Consider the following 19,521-nt stretch of genomic DNA (forward strand, 5'->3'; position numbering starts at 1 on the left):
CTGCATCTCAGTGCTAGAGGTGTCACTGCAGATCCTGGTTCACTGTACCACAACCGGCCATAATTGGGAGACCCATAGGGTGGCCCAGTGTCAATTGGCCCAGTCAATTGGCCCAGTCAATTGGCCCAGTGTCGTTAGAGTTTGGATGGGGTAGGCCGTCATTGTAAATAAGAATTTGTTCTTAACTGACTTGCCTAGTTAAATAAAGGTTAAATAAAAATTGAATAAACATTTATCATAACTAGAAGCAACTGCAATGGAGCATAATTGTGAGGCCCTGTTTTAAATTATAAATTGTTTCTATTCCTTCCTGGTTGGTTGCGTTTCACTATTCCATTTTGTCATGCCATGAACAGCCCACAAACTGAGGGCCTAGAAGGTGACTGAATTCTTTGGCGAAACCAGCTTGCATCTTTATGATCTCTCATCCTGCTTAGAGAAGGCGCAAAGTAGCTTGACTTTGATCAGAATAATCATTCATGATTTCAGTAGACTGGTTGTCTACTATTATTTCACTGGAGGTCTGGAGGTAGAATTGATTGATATATTATCTTGTATTTTTTCCTCTAGGTCTGATGTCATGTCTCGACCGTGTTGAAGATTACATTAATGCCGGGCCTGCTAGGCCTTCACAGAACCCGGTACCAGCTTTTAGCCACTTTGTTGCATCTCCTGCCCAGCTGACCTCTGTCGGTCTTCCCAGGGGTCTTTGCACCGTCACTCCAAATGTCAGCGACTCGAAGCCTTCAGTGGGACTTGAGAATGAGTCCCTGCTGGTGAGCTTTACCTTCATGTGGTGGACGTGAAGATGGGGCGCCAGTGCCAACCGGGGGTGCTCCGCAAGGTCATCACCAATGAGCAAGATCTGGCTCACTTCCTCCATGGTAAAGGCGCCAGCAGGAAAGTGGTGACCGGCATCATCTCCTGGTACCCGTGCACCATCACTTGTTCGGGCGAGCACCTGGAGCAACACTGGCTGATGTGGCGAAGTGTCTTCAAGAGCGACAGTGAGATCATCAGCATTCTGGAACACTTGCCCGAGTCCTCCTTCAGCTCGAGCGAAAACAACAACCTGGAGATTTGATTTGAAGATTTGATTTCCTGGGCTCGCTGGGCCTCAACGCCAAGGACCTCCATCACCTGCTAACCACGGCGCTGCGGACCTTCTCCAACAGTGTCGAGCTCAACCACCCTCTGTGGAGTTCCTGGAAGACGTGTGCGCCGAGTTGGGTGGGTAGGGCCCTGGGCAGTTTGCCAAGTCGGTGGTTTCTCGAAACCTCTACGTCCTCATCCCCAGCACCAAGTGGGTGAAGGCAAACATTGACTTCCTAAGGCTTCTTTCAAGATGAGTGACCCGGAGCTGCTGACTCTGCTGCAGGGTGCCTGAGCAAAAATCCTGGACCTCTCTAACGAGTACCTGAAGAGAAACCTAAAGAGGCTTCAGGAGAAGCTGGCATCCCTCGGCTGTCGGAAAGTTGACATCAAGAAACTGATGGTCTGCTACCCCACTGTGCTGTTCATCAGGCCGGATACGCTGAGCTCCAAACTGGACTGACTCTCTGTTAAAGGGAGGGATCACTATGAAGCAGATCCTGGAGAAAGTCCTGAAGTATCAGGGCGACTAGAGGAGCTGTATAAGCTCCGGTATGACTTTGAAAAGAACGGCATCAACATTCTGGACACAAGCCAATAAAGATACGACCCCAAGTTGGAAAGACTGGCTCTCTCGTCAGAGGAATGAGTTGTGTCAACGTTTGGGTTATGATTAGAATTTAATCAGAATTGTTAGTTTACAAATGTTTGCCATTGCTGCCTGAAGCATGACCTCTACATATCACTGTCCTACTCCTAACCTATGAGATTTGATTGTGCATAGCTATATAGCTTCATAAGTATATGGTAGGTAAAAACAACTCAATCATATAGAGAATCATGTCAGTATCTGGAAACATTATTTTTATGGAAAGCAAAGAGTAAGCCTAAGTAAGGTAGTGTCATCGTATTTGACCCATGATTTAGATTTTTACAATTGCTGACGAACTATGTATTATAGTACTGTGTCAATGTATTTCTCCGGTTTTGCGGCAGCTTAGTGAACTTCGATGCCTTAAGTTCAGAGGAAACACCACCCGTACCAATGTTTTTACAGAACTGTTAACTGCCAAGAGGCATCAAGACACTATTGTTACTGTGTCCGAATAATCAACGATTCTCAAACTTCTCATTTGTCAGATGAGTTGTCCAATGAGAAATCAGTCAAACCCTTTCTTCCTAGCTTATCTGCCTTAGTGAATGAATGAATGTGAATAATAAGGATATCATTTTTTACCAAACAAAAGGTTTGGAGAAGGTTAAGTTTGAAATGGATCACAAAATATGATGCATTAGGTTTACAATAAGTACTATTTATGTATGTGCTCTGATTCACACAAATGTATGCCAATAAACAGTAATAAAATATGATAGTTGATACTTTAATTAAACCTAAAAATTCAAACTGTCACTTTCTGTATTTTGAAAACTTGATTGCTGAAATGCAAAAAATTTTGGGACTGTATTACTGGACTAATGAAATGAATACCAAAAGATTGTTTTGGAGTGATATTTTCCAGTAATGCTTTGATTTAGTATTTATGGCTAATTGAGTGTATTTATATGAAAACATCAACCTGTGGAGAGCCTCTACCTGCTATTAACGGCGTTCAATATAATGTTGTATGCATATGCTACAGTGAAAGGCTACAGTGCAATTTTGATTGAATGGAGCAGTCTCCTAACAAAAGAGAATGAGAGAGGGAGATTCTCATTTGGGCAAAAGAACATCCTCTCTCCTCCATTCTCCGGAAGCCAATAATGGCTGAGTGGTCGAAGAGAGTGTCAATTCATTAGTAGGCAAACGGAAGAGTGCCCTCCCCTCCAGTGGCCTGAAAAAGTACCCAGTTGTTAAACTTGAGTAAAAGTAAAGATACCTTAATCGAAAATGACTCAAGTGAAAGTCACCCAGGAAAACACGACTTCAGTAAAAATATTTGGTGTTAAATATACTTAAAACTTCTTATGGCTGGGGGCAGTATTGAGTAACTTGGATGAATAAGGTGCCCAGAGGTGTCCAGAGTAAACTGCCTGCTACTCAGTCCCAGTTTCTAATATATGCATATTATTAGTATATTTGGATAGAAAACACACCGAGGTTTCTAAAACTGTTTGAATGATGTCTGTGAGTATAACAGAACTCATATGGCAGGCAAAAACCTGAGATAAAATCCAACCAGGAAGTGGGAAATCTGAGGTTGGTCGTTTTACAACTAATTCCCTATTGAAGATACAATGGGATATTGGTCATGTTGCACTTCCTAAGGCTTCCACTAGATGTCAACAGTCTTCAGAACCTTGTATGATGCTTCTACTGTAAAGGAGGGACTCATAAGGGCTCTTTGAGTCAGTGGTCTGGTAGAGTGCCACAAGCTCGTGACGCTCGTTCATGTGAGAGGTAGCTTGAGTTCCATTGCATTTCTGAAGACAAAGATTTATGTTAAAAACATCCTAAAGATTGGTTCTATACATCGTTTGACATGTTTCTATGGACTGTAACGGAACTTTTGGACACTTCGTCTGCTCCTAGTGAACGCGCTTTGTGAGTTTGGATTTGTTTACAAAACGCGCTAACAAAAGTAGCTATTTGGACATAAATGATGGACATTATCGAACAAAACAAACATTTATTGTGGAACTGGGATCCTGGGAGTGCATTCTGATGAAGATCATCAAAGGTAAGTGAATATTTACAACGTTATTTCTGACTTATGTTGACTGCACAATATGGCGGATATCTTTTTGGCTTGTTTTGTCTCTGAACGCCGTACTCAGATTATTGCATGGTTTGCTTTTTCCATAAAGCTTTAAAAAAAATCTGACACAGCGGTTGCATTAAGGAGAATTGCATCTAAAGTTCCATGCATAACACTTGTATTTTCATCAACATTTATTATGAGTATTTCAGTAAATTGATGTGGTTCTCTGCAAAATCACCGGATGTTTTTGGAACTACTGAACATAACGCGCCAATGTATACTAAGATTTTTTGATATAAATATGAACTTTATCGAACAAAACATACATGTATTGTGCAACATGCTATCCTATGAGTGTGATCTGATGAAGATCATCAAAGGTTAGTGATTAATTTGATCTCTATTTCTGATTTTTGTGACTCCTCTCTTTGGCTGGAAAAATGGCTGTGTTTTTCTTTGACTTGGTTCTGACCTAACATAATCGTTTGTGGTGCTTTCGCTGTAAAGCCTATTTGAAATCGGACACTGTGGTGGGATTAACAAGAAGTGTATCTTTAAAATGTTATGAAATACTTCTATGTTTGAGGAATTTTAATTATGGAATATCTGTTGTTTTGAATTTGGCGCCCTGCACTTTCACTGGCTCTTGTCATATCGATCCCGTTAGCAGGATCTCAGCCCTAAGAAGTTTTAAGTATCAAAAGTAAATGTAATTGCTCAAAGTATAACTCATTTCCAATTCCTTATATAAAGCAAACCAGACGGCATCATTTTCTTGTTTTAATCTACGGATAGCCAGGGGTACACTCCAACACTCAGACATCATTTCAAATTAAGTGTGTTTAATGAGTCTGCCAGATCAGAGGCAGTAGGGATGACCAGGGATGTTCTCATGATGTGTGTGAATCTGACCATTTTCCTGTCCTGCTAAGTATAAAAAATGTAAAGAGTACTTTTTGATGTCAGGGAAAATGTTTGGAGAAAAAAGTACATGATTTTCTTTAGGAATATAGTGAAATAAAGGTCAAAAATATAAATAGTAAAGTAAAGTATTTAAGTAGTTCTTTAAAGTATTTTTACTTAAGTACTTTACACCATTGCTCCCTTCCATAGCCACCATTCATCGAGGATACTCAACTATTTGGAAGAGTTTTGAAATCTGCCACACCCACTTAGAATCAGCTTTTGTTTTGACAGAGGAGGAAAAACATGCACACATTTAAAAACAATATGCTACTTATTGTTTTATCTATAAAATGTATTGCATTACTAACTTAATTTGTTTTGAGATCCACCCACTCTAAACGGGATTTGCCCAATGACATGAGAGAAGTACCGTCTCATTTCAAGCAAGCACATTTCCATCCACGCTGACTCTCCTTAATTAACTTTGACCTTTTTCAAAAGGAGGTGAGAGAGGACGCAGGAGGTGAGAGAGGACGCAGGAGGTGAGCAAATCGAATTGATAAAAAGCCAGAGAATAGGACACATTTCTCCTAATGGTAGGCAGTTAGCATCAGGTACTACAGTAACTCAAGTCAGATTATTTCAACCCAGAGCTTTATTATGATTGCTTTTGCATGGCCAATTCTGAGAGCACAAGGAAAAATTGGATCAAGAAAAATGTATAAGAACTTCATCACTACCTATCAGAAACTTTAAAAGCCAAGCTGGGTACGAGTCAATCATGACCCACAGGGTTTTAAAACATGCCTTTTGATTGTCATTAAACTAAAATAGATTGTCATTAACGTTGAATTACCATACTACCACACTTTTCAAATGACACCAACTCTGCATATTTGAATTATTCAAACGTTCAAATGATATTCCTCAATTACATTAAATTATGAATTTGTTTAATTTCTAATAAATATGAAATACTACATTTCATCAAATATTTATTGAATCTTTACAAGGAATGACATCCCGTATCCCACTAGAAAGGCTTTCTAAGATACTTAATATTTGAAAAATACCCCCATTAACTTCACAATGACATCACTTTTAGAGACACCTTTGACGGACAGATCTGGATGAATCCAGGCTCACTGGCGTCTTTACATTCTCCAACAGAAAAGTATGGGAAGATTATTTCATTGATAGTGTCTTTGTGAGTGTAGATTTGGGACATGCCACGGGAGTCATAGAAGGACAACCCCCCCCCCCCCCCGCGCACCATAATCATTTGGGGTCTCCACTTCAATTTCAATTTTTCAGTTTTTGATATGTTAAAAAAGTTTGAAATATCCAATAAATGTCGTTCCACTTCATGATTGTGTCCCACTTGTTGTTGATTCTTCACAAAAAAATACAGTTTTATATCTTTATGTTTGAAGCCTGAAATGTGGCAAAAGGTCGCAAAGTTCAAGGGGGCCGAATACTTTCGCAAGGCACTGTATGAGCACTCCCGTTATAATCTTTGGATTCTGTGGTGTGCACTGCAGCTGGGCCCGACAACAATAAAGGAAAATAATGGGTGAGTGTTTTCCTTACAATGTAAGGAGTCAATGGACAAGGAAAGAGTCCTAACCACTAATGATAGCATTTTAACCAAAAAACTATGGAAATCAATGAACCCGATATCAACATGTCTTAAATCAGTGCCCAAATCATCTCAGAGATAATTCAAACCAAGTCATTGAGCTACACAATCCTTTCAGAAAGCTTGGTCTGTTTATAATTGTACTTACTTTCCATATGGTTTTTGATCAAATTAAGAGTAGCACTTATCAATTAAGAGTATGCTTTGATTTATTGCTAATCCAATATGGCCACTTGATTTCGTATTTCTGCTCGATCATTGTATTCATTCATGATGCACATTGGTGTGTCCCAGTACAATTGTACTCGAGTTGAGCTTGTTCGAGTTGAGCTTCTTCCAGCAATTCATGAACACCATCCATTAACATTTTGAGATGGGATTTTTAGGCCATATCATTTATGTGTAAGAAGAGTCAGTTCTCTATATCAGTAACAAAGAGATTCTATACAATATTTGGGAAATAAAAGACATGGATGCTTTTGTAGCTCTAGGAATGATAAGAAAAAAAACACAATTGTAATGATATTATGCTTGAATATAGTCAAGAACACACTGGAATATACTATGGAGATAACAACCGATACCTTAGACAAGAAAACAAATCTGAAGCCATCATCATAATGGATCCTATCTCAACAGCTGCAGCAATGTCCCTCTATTCTAATCAGCACCAGCTCTTTGGGGGGAATGGTTATCCACAATCATACTAATTGCACTGCTTATTGTTGTGGTGATAATATTATCTAATCCTTACCCTTAAACTGAACTGAAAGCATTGCATGTCTGTTTTCCTAACTAACAGATGCCACATGCAATGTTTGTAGTCTAGGTTTGGGATTACTGTGTACATACCTTCAGAAAGTGCAAATCCTGCTTCTTTAGCTCTTAGCTCCAAATTAGTGATACTCTTTGTAAGAGGTGAGATTTGGTCGTGAATGATCTCAATTTCTGTGGTCATAGTATCTTCTGCTCCTCTTCCTTCCTCAGTCCACCTAGTCTGGCCTTCTCTTCATCTCTCAGAAACTGGTGGAGCTGGTGGAGCTTCTCAAACTCCAACTTTATCTGCCTCTCAGTGTCCACCAATTTTGTCTATGCCATTTAAGCATCTTAATTAAAAAAAAATACCTGGTTGGGGCTGGAAATATCTTGATTTTGGTAGAAAGGTAGAAAACTAGAAGAATACATAGAACATTTTAGAACAATTAATAGAAAACACAAATGTTAAAAGCGCAAAGAAAAAAATATTATTTAATTTATTTCAGATAAAGGACTATATTTAAATTTTATTTTTGGTCTTCAATTTACAATACACTTACCTTTGTGTGTTGAACAATATGCGTATATTTATAAATATAAATAAAAATAAAAAATAATTCCTCTCACTCCATAATATCTTCAGCTTGTCCTGCAGAGACTTTAGGTCCAGCTTCAGCTTTTCCTGTTTGATATTGTATGGGTTGTTAATATAGCCATACAGCGTACAACTACATTCACAAAACTACATTCACATTCACTGGTCACTTCATATACTGTTTACATATTGTTTCTTACTCAATATGTACAGTATGTATTGTATTTTAGACACAGCTCATCCTAATATACAGAGCCGGAAAGTATTCACACTCCTTGACTTTTTCCACATTTTGTTGTGTTATAGACTCAATTTAAAATGTATTAAATTGAGATTTTGTGTCACTGATAAGTTGCATGGACTCACTCTGTGTGCAATAATAGTAGTGTTTAACATGATTTTTGAAATGACTACCTCTGTACACCACACATACAATTATAAGGTCCCTAAATCATGCAGTGAACTTCAAACACAGAGTCAACCACAAAGACGAGGGAGGTTTTACAATGCCTCGCAAAGAAGGGCACCTATTGGTACATGGGTAAAACATGTAAAAAGCAAACATTGAATATCCATTTGAGCATGGTGAAGTTATTATTTACAGTTTGGATTGTGTATCAATACACCCAGTTACTACCGAAGAGGAAGAAAACTGCTCAGGGTTTTCACCATGAGGCCAATGGTGATGTTTAAATGTTATAGAGTTTCATCGCTGTGATTGGTGAAAACTGAGGATGGATCAACAACATTGTCGTTACTCCACAATACTAACCCAAATGACAGAGTGAAAAGAAGGAAGCTTGTACAGAATACAAATATTCCAAAACATGCATCCTGTTTGCAATAAGGCACTAAAGTAAAACTGCAAAAAACATGACAAGGAAATTAACTTTATGTCCTGAACACAAAGCGTTATGTTTGGGGCAAATCCCACACAACACATCAATGAGAACCACTCTTCATATTTTCAAGCATGATGGTGGCTGCATCATGTTATTGGTATGCTTGTCATCGGCAAGGACATGGGAGGTTTTATCAGGACAAAAAAATAATAATAGAGCTAAGCAAGGCTAAATCGAAGAGGAAAATCTGGTTCAGTCTGCTTTACAACAGACACTGTGTCACGTTGGTTGCAAAGATTCGGGAGACAGGCACAGAAATGCGTAATATGGTTTTTATTCAGCCCAAATTACAGGGTGCCGTGTAAAGCGACGGGGACGAAGACCAAACAAACACGTAACAAAACACAGGGTTGAAATCCAAACAAAAGAGCGAGGAGTCCCTCGAATAAATAACACCAGCGCACAATGATTATCACACAGGACGAGACCCGTAATCATCTGTGCACTCCACAAGGGCACGACGGCCCAAAACACACAGCACAGGTACTCACAAGCACCATCGGACATAGTAACAATAATCTACACCACCATGGTGAACAATTGGGCACATACAGTGGGGCAAAAAAAGTATTTAGTCAGCCACCAATTGTGCAAGTTCTCCCACTTAAAAAGATGAGAGAGGCCTGTAATTTTCATCATAGGTACACTTCAACTATGACAGACAAAATGAGAAAAAAATCCAGAAAATCACATTTTAGGATTTTTAATGAATTTATTTGCAAATTATGGTGGAAAATAAGTATTTGGTCAATACCAAAAGTTTATCTCAATACTTTGTTATATACCCTTTGTTGGCAATGACAGAGGTCAAACGTTTTCTGTAAGTCTTCACAAGGTTTTCACACACTGTTGCTGGTATTTTGGCTCGTTCCTCCATGCAGATCTCCTCTAGAGCAGTGATGTTTGGGGGCTGTTGCTGGGCAACACGGACTTTCAACTCCCTCCAAAGATTTTCTATGGGGTTGAGATCTGGAGACTGGCTAGGCCACTCCAGGACCTTGAAATGCTTCTTACGAAGCCACTCCTTCGTTGCCCGGGACGGTGTGTTTGGGGTCATTGTCATGCTGAAAGACCCAGCCACGTTTCATCTTCAATGCCTTTGCCGATGGAAGGAGGTTTTCACTCGAAATCTCACGATACATGGCCCCATTCATTCTTTCCTTTACACAGATCAGTCGTCCTGGTCCCTTTGCAGAAAAACAGCCCCAAAGCATAATGTTTCCACCCACATGCTTCACAGAAGGTATGGTGTTCTTTGGATGCAACTCAGCATTCTTTGTCCTCCAAACACGACGAGTTGAGTTTTTACCAAAAAGTTATATTTTGGTTTCATCTGACCATATGACATTCTCCCAATCTTCTTCTGGATCATCCAAATGCTCTCTAGCAAACTTCAGACGGGCCTGGACATGTACTGGCTTAAGCAGGGGGACACGTCTGGCACTGCAGGATTTGAGTCCCTGGCAGCGTACTGTGTTACTGATGGTAGGCTTTGTTACTTTGGTCCCAGCTTTCTGCAGGTCATTCACTAGGTCCCCCCGTGTGGTTCTGGGATTTTTGCTCACCGTTCTTGTGATCATTTTGACCCCACGGGGTGAGATCTTGCGTGGAGCCCCAGATCAAGGGAGTGGTCTTGTATGTCTTCCATTTCCTAATAATTGCTCCCACAATTGATTTCTTCAAACCAAGCTGCTTACCTATTGCAGATTCAGTCTTCCCAGCCTGGTGCAGGTCTACAATTTTGTTTCTGGTGTCCTTTGACAGCTCTTTGGTCTTGGCCATAGTGGAGTTTGGAGTGTGACTGTTTGTGGTTGTGGACAGGTGTCTTTTATACTGATAACAAGTTCAAACAGGTGTCATTAATACAGGTAACGAGTGGAGAACAGAGGTGCCTCTTAAAGAAGAAGTTACAGGTCTGTGGGAGCCAGAAATCTTGCTTGTTTGTAGGTGACCAAATACTTATTTTCCACCATAATTTGCAAATAAATTCATAAAAAATCCTACAATGTGATTTTCTGGATTTTTTTGTCACATTTCGTCTGTCATAGTTGAAGTGTACCTATGATGAAAATTACAGGCCTCTCTCATCTTTTTAAGTGGGAGAACTTGCACAATTGGTGGCTGACTAAATACTTTTTTGCCCCATTGTATATACAAATAAAATCAGTGGGAATAGGGGCCTGGTGTCCACAATGAAAGTTCCAGGGGAATCTGATACACTGGGACAGAAATTTGCCTTTCAGCAGCACAGTAACCTAAAATACAGTGCCATATACACACTGGAGTTGCTTACCAAGACAACATTGAATATTCCTGAGTGGCCTATTCGACTTAAATCAGCTTGAAAATAAAGGCAAGACTTTAAAATGGTTGTCTAGCAATGATCAACAACCAACTTGACAGAGCTTGAAGAATTTAAAAAAAGAATAATGTGCAAATATTGTACAATCCAGGTGTGCAAAGCTCTAAGATACTTATCAAGAAAGACTCACAGCTGTAATCGCTGCCAAAGATGATTCTAACATGCATTGAGTCAGGGGTTTGAATACTTATGAAAATATATCAGTATTTCATTTTCAATACATTTGCAAACATTTGTAAAACCATGTTTTCACTTTGACATTACGGGGTATTGTATGTAGATGGGTGAGATATATATATATATATATATATATATATATATATATATATATATATATATATATATATATTTTTTTTTTTTTTTTTCAGGCTGTAACAAAACAAAATATGGAATAAGTTAAGGGGTATGAATACTTTCTGAAGGCACCGTAGTTCACAACTGCTAATGCATCCTCTGCGTCCAAATGAAAACTGCTATCAATATAAATGCATGTGGCTCGTATATTACCTTTATTATATCCTCTGTCCTCAAAGCTTTTACAGTAAAGTACCCAAGACGTACCAAACCTGGTGTTCTGAAACATTGTACGATTACTTCCATTTAGTTCTCTAGGATGTTTGCCTTCTCTGCCCAGTAGGTGGCAGTATGTTACAACTGCTCCCTGTTCCTGAATGTGCAACCCTCCGCCAAACTGCCCTGTTTTCAAACACAATGATAAACAGTCCTTGCCAATGACTGATGAGTTATTCAAAGAAAACCCCATTCTGACAAAAAACAAGCACACAATGTAACTTCCATTCTACCATCCACCACAGCCGGAAAGCGTTTTGAAATTGACACATTTTAAAGTCTTTCAGCTTATTCTGCACCCATACATTATCTTCAGATAAAAGCATTTTCTAAATGGCATGTATTATTATTATTATTATAAATTAATGTTAAACAAGCGCAAGTAGTAATTTACACAAGATTAATATTACTGAGCTGTTGTTAATACTATATTTGTTCCGGTGTTCTGTATTGAAAAATCAAGGTAAATGAAAAACAGTGCTGTTACTCATCGAACTATATGAGCATTCATTCAAAGTCGTGCTCTATTACATTTTTTGGGCATCTGTAAACAGCTTTCTACAAATTGCAAATCCAATTCGACAAAAACCAAAAGAGCTAGCTGTGTTTTTCTTCTGCACGTTGTCTGTCCCATTGCCGACTATCTGCCCACAGATTTTCAGGGACACGCACATGCCTCGAATCCGGCCTTCTTAAAGCTCATTGGCATCATAGATGGGGTTGGTATAGAGGCTTTCTGGCGGCCATGGGTCTGTGCAACTTCCATATCAGCAACCCCTCAATATTTTTCACCGGCCCGCCACACACTCTGGGGACTGGGTAGATAGGGACTGGAGGGGACAATAATCAACATGTTGAATTGGAAAAGGCCACCACTCAAGGTGGTCCCTGAACACACTGCTGGGACAGCAGGCGCTGCTTGGCTACTGGCAGTTTTCAAGGTGTTTTAGCTTTAGGAGTTGAATTTATAAAAGTGAAAGTGAAACTTAAGACTCCACAGGACTCCCAATCGTGTGCAACTGCAGCACGTAATTCGGGGCGTTTATGCATGTGGGAATTACTGCACCGTTTCTTCCTCTTTTGGAAAGTCCCTGAACTGTAGACAGCCTCCTTTTCATAAGACAAGGACAGAAGGTATTTACTCTGGTTGGTTGCCTAAACGGAGAGACATACAGTCCATCTGAATAATTTGCAGGTAAGTTGGTCAAGGACCTGATTCCCTTCTGTGTGTTAATTGCGTAGTTTGCCTGTTGTGCTGTTAAACATATAGCTAGCTGACATTAAAAGTCCAATCCTTGATTCTTTTTTCAGTCGAATGGTGGTCCGCCTTTTTTTTTGCTATAAAGCTGAAGGACAAGGCTGGAGAATGTACATTCTTGGATAAAGCTATGGAGGGTAGACCATGAGATAAAAGTTATATTAAAATAGTGCTTTGAAACGCTATATTGTTTGTTTACAAAGATATTGTTTGCAAACATTGAAACAACTTGGGTTATGATGGATTAAGAAAGCTGTACTGCGCTCATGACGCATTTCTAAATTATATGATTTTAGAATAACTGTCCATTGAACAGATTTAAATAATATAAAAAATACACCTTTAACCATTTTGTAGCTTTGATTTAATTAGCAAGGCCACATGGCAAGCTTGAAGTTGGTTCCAGCTTTTACTTTCGGGTTCATCTTGTACTTTCAAGTACAATCTGTTATACTTTTGTTTCCAGCTCGTACTTTCTGAGATGTCTATAAGACATCTTGGAAAGTACAACCTGGAACTGAAAGTAATAGCTGGAACACACCTCAAGCTTGCCACGAAGCCTTGCTAATTAAGTAGGTGTGCAGAGTGGCGACATTTTCCAACCTACTCAGGAGTATGATGGCTCCTAACCACACATAATGTGAAAAAATACATTTGTTTAATATTTTGAAACAATGTCACACCGACATCTTTAAGTCTGGTTCTGCTGTCGCCTTTCTTGACCATGTGGCTTGACCATACAGGACAGCCTCTGCCTCTGTCTAACCAGGGCAGAGGCTGTCCTGTATGGTCAAGCCACATGGCCAAGAAAGGTATCAGCAGAACCAGACTTAGGATTTTGATGTTTTTCTTTTAACCTTGCACGTGATTTATTTGTCTTTCCTATCAGGAGTCTTTCCTACCAAACCTCCTGGGTGTCATCATGAGTGTGGTAACATCCAGTCTATCAGGTGATCAGGAGAAGAAACTGCTTTCTCTGTTCGGCCATGTCCGACTCAGTCTGCTGTATAAAGCCAGTGTCCAAGGCTACACGGCAGCTGCCTTTCACGCACGCTGCAACAGCCAGGGACCCACTTTAGTCGCTGCCTACAACAAAGCTGGCTTCCTGTTCGGAGCCTACACCAGCAAAGACTACACTCAGAATGGGCAGCCTATTAATGACGACAAAGCCTTCCTCTACAGCATCAATGATGAAAGAAAAAATCCACTGCGTGTGTCTAGTGCCAATGGCCAGTATGGTTTCACAGATGAAAACACTGGCCCGAATTTTGGTGCCTTGGTGTTTCTGTTCAATGACACAGCTACAGTCCAATATAACGCAGGGAACAGCTATAACTTTGAGGCAGCACAAATGCATGGCGACGACCTGCAGCTGACTGAATGTGAGGTTTACAGAGTGGAGGGTGAGTGATATTTACATACCTACTTAGGAGTATGGTGGCTCCTAACCGCAGAAGATATTTCAGTGCACAATCTTGTTTTACATTTTGAAACAATGTTACACCTCCATGTCTATGGTTGTTGTAATAACAAACATCATATGTTTTAAAGGTGCTGCACAATCTATTTTTGTTTTTGCATTGTAATTTAAAAGAAAATTCAGAATATAGTAATAGTGGAATTAGAGTGCTTTACAGTATTCCTTACCCACCAGTGTTGTGATTGGCTGTGATATTCTCCTATTGATTTCTCCCACCGGAGCGGCATCTGTTGTCAAAATGGGAAGGCTGTTCTGACTTTGTGGCTGTGTTGTCTAGTGGAAACCGCTCTAACATTTCCTGGTTGCTAAAATTCTACACTGTTCGCTCCATTTCACTTTATGAGAGAAATCAAGCACTGAATAGTGTAGGGAATAATTGTACTAATAATCTAAATCACTGTGAAATATATTTTCATTAACAACAAATATAGTTTTTACAGAAGTTTAAATCTGGTGGACCAAAACCGAAGGTTAAAGGCTCAAGCGCGAGTCTCCGGATTGTTACGGGAAATGGGATGCGGAGAAGGGGAAGATTTGTTTTGAATGAAGCCTAGTGCTGTTGCAATTCACCTAGCACTAGGCTGCATTCAAAACAAATCTCTTTGTGAAACACTATCATTCCACTATTACTGCAGATATATTCTGGACATTTTCTGAACTTACTATGCCCATAAAAATGTAAATAATCCTACCTTTGTAAAAGATAATTCAAACTAATTTCTCCCCATTCAGAATTGGGAGGTTGTTTGACAAAGACTTGGAGAAACATGCAGTGGACCTCTGAGTATGTAATGCTAACTTTAAGCATAACTGTAAACACACACACACATTACATTACATTGTGCTTAACTATCCCTGCACCTTTCTGACTTTCCAGGAGGAAACGGCAGTTGAAGGAGAAAATCAAGAACTATAAGCCTGATGTCAAGTCAGTGAGTCGGGCCCGGATTCTCCTCGTGGGTCCTGTTGGGGCTGGCAAGTCCAGCTTCTTCAACTCTGTCAACTCTATCTTCAGAGGAAACATGACCAGTCAGGCCATCTGTGGCAGCGCAGGCACCAGCCTGACCACCCAGGTAATATGTGTATGTGTGCATGGGTGGGTGCTTTCTTATGTCAGTTTGACCAGGTACCACATCTAATGTGTGTGTTGATTATGCATGTGTGTGTTGGTCCCGTGCCATTGGCATGTATTAATGGATGCCAAGGGAAGCCAGGCTTCCCCCCAAAATTGACCAAGGAAAAAAATAAACAAAATACTGTGTCTTTCATCTCAGTGTTTAATACATTTCCTTCACTTCGCAAGAGGCCAAATGTTTTTCACCAGAGAAAGCATCAGAGTTAGCTAAAATTGTCCCTTTCCTAAATTAGCCATGGGTGGAGATAGGGATTTGGACTTGTGGTTTTACATCATTCTCTGTACTGGCCAATGATTATATCGGTGATTCTGATCCAACCATAAATTCAGACATTGTGTCACTAGCCTGAGAGGATGGAAGTTCAATATGTACCTAAATGTAGTAGTAGGCTAATGATGTTAACTAGCTGGCCTGGCACATCGTTGTTTATGAAAGGAAGTTAGGTTAGGTAGCAAGCATTTTAGCCAGGTAGCCTAGTACAACAAAACACAAAGTGTGTGCTGTATGAGTCATAGACCATTTAGGCAACATGAAAGGGGAGGATGGTATTGGCCTTTCTCTACAAGTAGGGTAAGTCAACGTGTTTTTTCTACTTGCACGTACACACACACAAATCACTAGGCTATGATGGACATCCACGTCATATTTAGCTTATGTTGATTGGACAAAATCGTTTTTTGTTATCTTTTAGTTGTCACGGTGTTAGACTAAACATAGGTGATTAGAATGTTAAAATGTTTAAGTTAAAATGGTGCTGGAATAGTGGAGGCAGTGCCTGTTTTCTTTGCGACTTGCAGTAACTCTGTTGTTCTAAATCAGTAGTTGTTTAGTACTCCAAAAATGTCAGAAATATTAACTTGACCATGCTGTAGGTCATGTAACTGTTTGCTACATGCAATATGTTTTGAGGACTGCTCCGGTTTTGTGATGAAACGAAGGTGTGGTTGAATTTATTCAGCCACTGTGCCTTCTTATTGTCTCGGCCTTAGGTCTGTATATCATGGTGTAAAAGGCGTATGAACTAACAGGTTATAGAGCAAACAGCCCAATTATCACAACACATAGGTTGTAATATGGCTTTTTTCCCCCTGGCTTGGCTTCCCCAGGGATTTTACCCACATGCCACTATTGCCAACCACCCAGGTGCGTGCTGACTGTCTTATCTTTCCCTAGTTCCGTACCTTCACCATCAAGTCGGGGAAGAGTGGTGAGCCTATACCCCTGATCCTGTGTGACACCATGGGACTGGAGGAGGCGTCAGGAGCTGGCTTGGACATGGAGGACATAGTCAACATTTACAAAGGCCATGTTCAGGACCGTTACCAGGTATGCAGACTTGTCTGGAGGCGCAACGCAAACTAGCAGTAGGAGGAGAGAATACACCATTAATCAAATCTAACAAACCAACAAAAAAAAACCTCCATGTTTGTCATTTATAGTTTAATCCCATGACGCCCTTGAGTGAAGATGTACCTGGGTATCGTAAGCATGTCAGTCTGAAGGATCAGATCCACTGTGTAGTGTATGTGGTGGACGCCTGCAGAGTCTCTCTGATGTCTGCCAAAATTGTGGAGAAGTTTGCCGCCATTCGCAAGAAGACCAATCAGATAGGTGAGCAAATGGTGGACGATATGTTTTGAAAAGGGACGAGTCAGTGTCAAATCAATGAACCTTCTTATAATTGACATATTTGTACATACGGTTATACTGTATATACTTATAGTGTGTCATAGAGCATTATCAAACTGTACAATAAAACAAAAAGGCACAAGAGGATGTGGATATCATTTGCATGAATGTTGTATATTGTGATTATAAGGGGCATTGTGTGATTTATAGCTTTTTTTCCTACAGTTTCATAATGCTCTGAATATGAAGTGCTTTCAACTCCTGTTTCTAAAGAAATATGGAACACCTTATGAAGAAACACTCCATAAGAAGGTGTTCCAAGTGTGTATCCTATTTCAATGGGTAACTCTGTATGGAATTCTCTCATATTTAAACATCCTGACATATTAATTGTCTTGTTCTGCATGTTTGTCCTAGGTATTCCTCAACTGGTGTTAATGACCAAAGTGGACGAGGCCTGCCCCCTAGTGTCAGAAGATCTGCAGAATGTTTATATGAGCCATTACATACAAAGGAAGGTGAGCCATTTGACTCATTTTATTTCATTGTCATTGCCAATCTTAAATCCTAATCCTTAACGTCTCTTACGTCTTGAGCAGATTGTTATTTATCTATACAAAAGTAAGTGGTCAACCACACTGCATTTGGTGTGTGTGTGTGTGTGTGTCTGTTTTTCAGATCCAGCAGTTGAGTGCATCCCTGGGCATTCCTGTGTCCGGTATTCTGCCAGTGAAGAACTACAGCCAGGAGCTGGAGCTGAATCAGAACACTGATATCCTGATACTCAGTGCTCTGGATCAGATGTTGAACTATGCTGACAGCTTCTTCGAAAACCAGCCTGAAGAGGAAAAGGAAGAGCTCTAACCCTCTTCACAGTCCCACTGTCAAGTGTCAATACTCTGAAGACAAAAATGTTAGTTTTTTTTGCAATCCCATATTATTTTGTAACTGTGCAAGATATCCATATTATTTTGGTACATGTTATCATGCAAGTGGACATTATCATTATTTTTTTGTGGATATTAAAACATGTTGCTCTTTCTTACTGCTATCTTTACTTAGACCATTTTTTTGTGAGCTTTTCACGTGACATGAAAAACACCTGGCCCTAATGTTCCTTTAACACCTGAATTCAGTTTGTGAAAGAGCTTTGATGTGACAGTGCAAAGCAAATTCAAGGTCGCATTTGCCTTCTTTCAAGCAGTAGTAACGTACCTAAACAATGCATGCATGTACCAATGCAAACGGACTGTTCCCCAATTGAGTAAAGGGTTAAAGGGAAAGGGTGGGGCCTAGTGAATAATCTTCTGACAAAGCAACTCTACCTGTGGACTGTTTGAAGCGTGGGAAAACAATCTATTTACTGTCTCTATGAGCGAATGTCTATTGTATGCAAGTGCCCCAGAGCACAGTAAAGTTGCATCATTGTAATTTGAAAGCATTGTTTATGTAGAGAGTTTTACCCTAATATCGTATGTTATTAATTCTATTCTTGGTAACGCTTTAGGCTTGGGTGATGACACAATGCACTGCATTGTTGGTTGATTGACAAATTGAGTTGTTGTCCAGAGGACGATATATTGCCTTTCTGTGGCTCCTGTCACCATATTCACTGAACTAGGATAAGACGCAACATGACCAATTCACAGTGCTACAGTGTGTGCATTCAAAAACAATAAACATAAAACATGAGATAAACAGTGAGATAAAGAGAGGTGTGTTTTGAAGCCATCTGGTGGCACCTGGTGGTTACTGTACTGCAATTGTTTGGCGTCCTTGGATTTACTACTGTAAATTGGAAAGTAAACAAAAACAAATGACTTATTTGACAGGTGTTTTCAAGTTAATGTCTCCGCATGGTATGTAATTATGATATTTCACACATTCTAAAACCACTAAAATCATCTCTCACAGATGCATGTGCACACAAATACACATACACACACACACAGGTAGTTTCCCGTTTGTGGTTATTTGTTTCATATATAAAGTTTCCTATATTGTTCAATACATTGATCCAATCACATTTCCTGTTGTGCATTCCTGAGATGTTACATGCAGTATGAATAATAAAGATGACAAAAGTTTCCTCTGTGCTTGGTCAAATGAGAACAAGAATGCAATATTAGTACATTTCATGCATTTGGAAATAAGCATATATTTCCAATGTCTTTGAAATTCCAGACAAGAATGCAACATTATATGCCAGTGGTTCTTTTATGCACCAAATCCCACATACCAGCAGACATTAGAAATGATAAGGATTCATGCATGAGTAGGCAGACACAGACCCTCCTTTATCTTGTGACCAAAGCTGATTGGTACATTGAACCTATTGACTGCCACTCTGAAGGTTAAGTGAAAGGTAAACCAGACACTGACACGACCACTACGTTTAAGCAAAGCAGACATAACTCACCGGCTATTAGATGACAGAGGGTCTGGTATCATGCAGTTTCCTGCCTGTGAAAAAGCCATTTATCACAAAGCAGTTGAC

General features: G+C 39.8%; 1 protein-coding gene and 1 pseudogene across 1 annotated transcript; both read left to right on the plus strand.

Moving 5' to 3' along the window:
* The first annotated feature begins 579 nt into the window (after positions 1-579).
* LOC135549292 (transcription termination factor 1, mitochondrial-like) lies at positions 580-1,741 on the plus strand (annotated as a pseudogene).
* A 10,836-nt stretch (positions 1,742-12,577) lies between these two features.
* On the plus strand, positions 12,578-19,111 carry LOC135549874 (interferon-induced protein 44-like). Its single transcript, XM_064980244.1, has 8 exons — positions 12,578-12,716; positions 13,669-14,182; positions 14,992-15,043; positions 15,137-15,332; positions 16,569-16,721; positions 16,835-17,006; positions 17,442-17,542; positions 17,703-19,111. Exons 2-8 carry the CDS (start codon positions 13,702-13,704, stop codon positions 17,886-17,888), a joined length of 1,341 nt encoding a protein of 446 aa, XP_064836316.1. The 5' UTR covers positions 12,578-12,716; positions 13,669-13,701; the 3' UTR covers positions 17,889-19,111.
* The last annotated feature ends 410 nt before the right edge of the window (positions 19,112-19,521 follow it).

Source organism: Oncorhynchus masou, chromosome 12 (assembly GCF_036934945.1).
Source record: "Oncorhynchus masou masou isolate Uvic2021 chromosome 12, UVic_Omas_1.1, whole genome shotgun sequence".
Classification (NCBI taxonomy): Eukaryota; Metazoa; Chordata; class Actinopteri; order Salmoniformes; family Salmonidae; genus Oncorhynchus; species Oncorhynchus masou.

Excerpts from the sequence above, each read along its gene's own strand:
- LOC135549874 (XM_064980244.1), top strand. The coding sequence starts at position 13,702 with ATGAGTGTGGTAACATCCAGTCTATCAGGTGATCAGGAGAAGAAACTG. Across the intron at positions 16,722-16,834 it reads ATGTTCAGGACCGTTACCAG|TTTAATCCCATGACGCCCTT; the intron begins GTATGCAGACTT and ends TGTCATTTATAG. Across the intron at positions 17,007-17,441 it reads CAAGAAGACCAATCAGATAG|GTATTCCTCAACTGGTGTTA; the intron begins GTGAGCAAATGG and ends TGTTTGTCCTAG.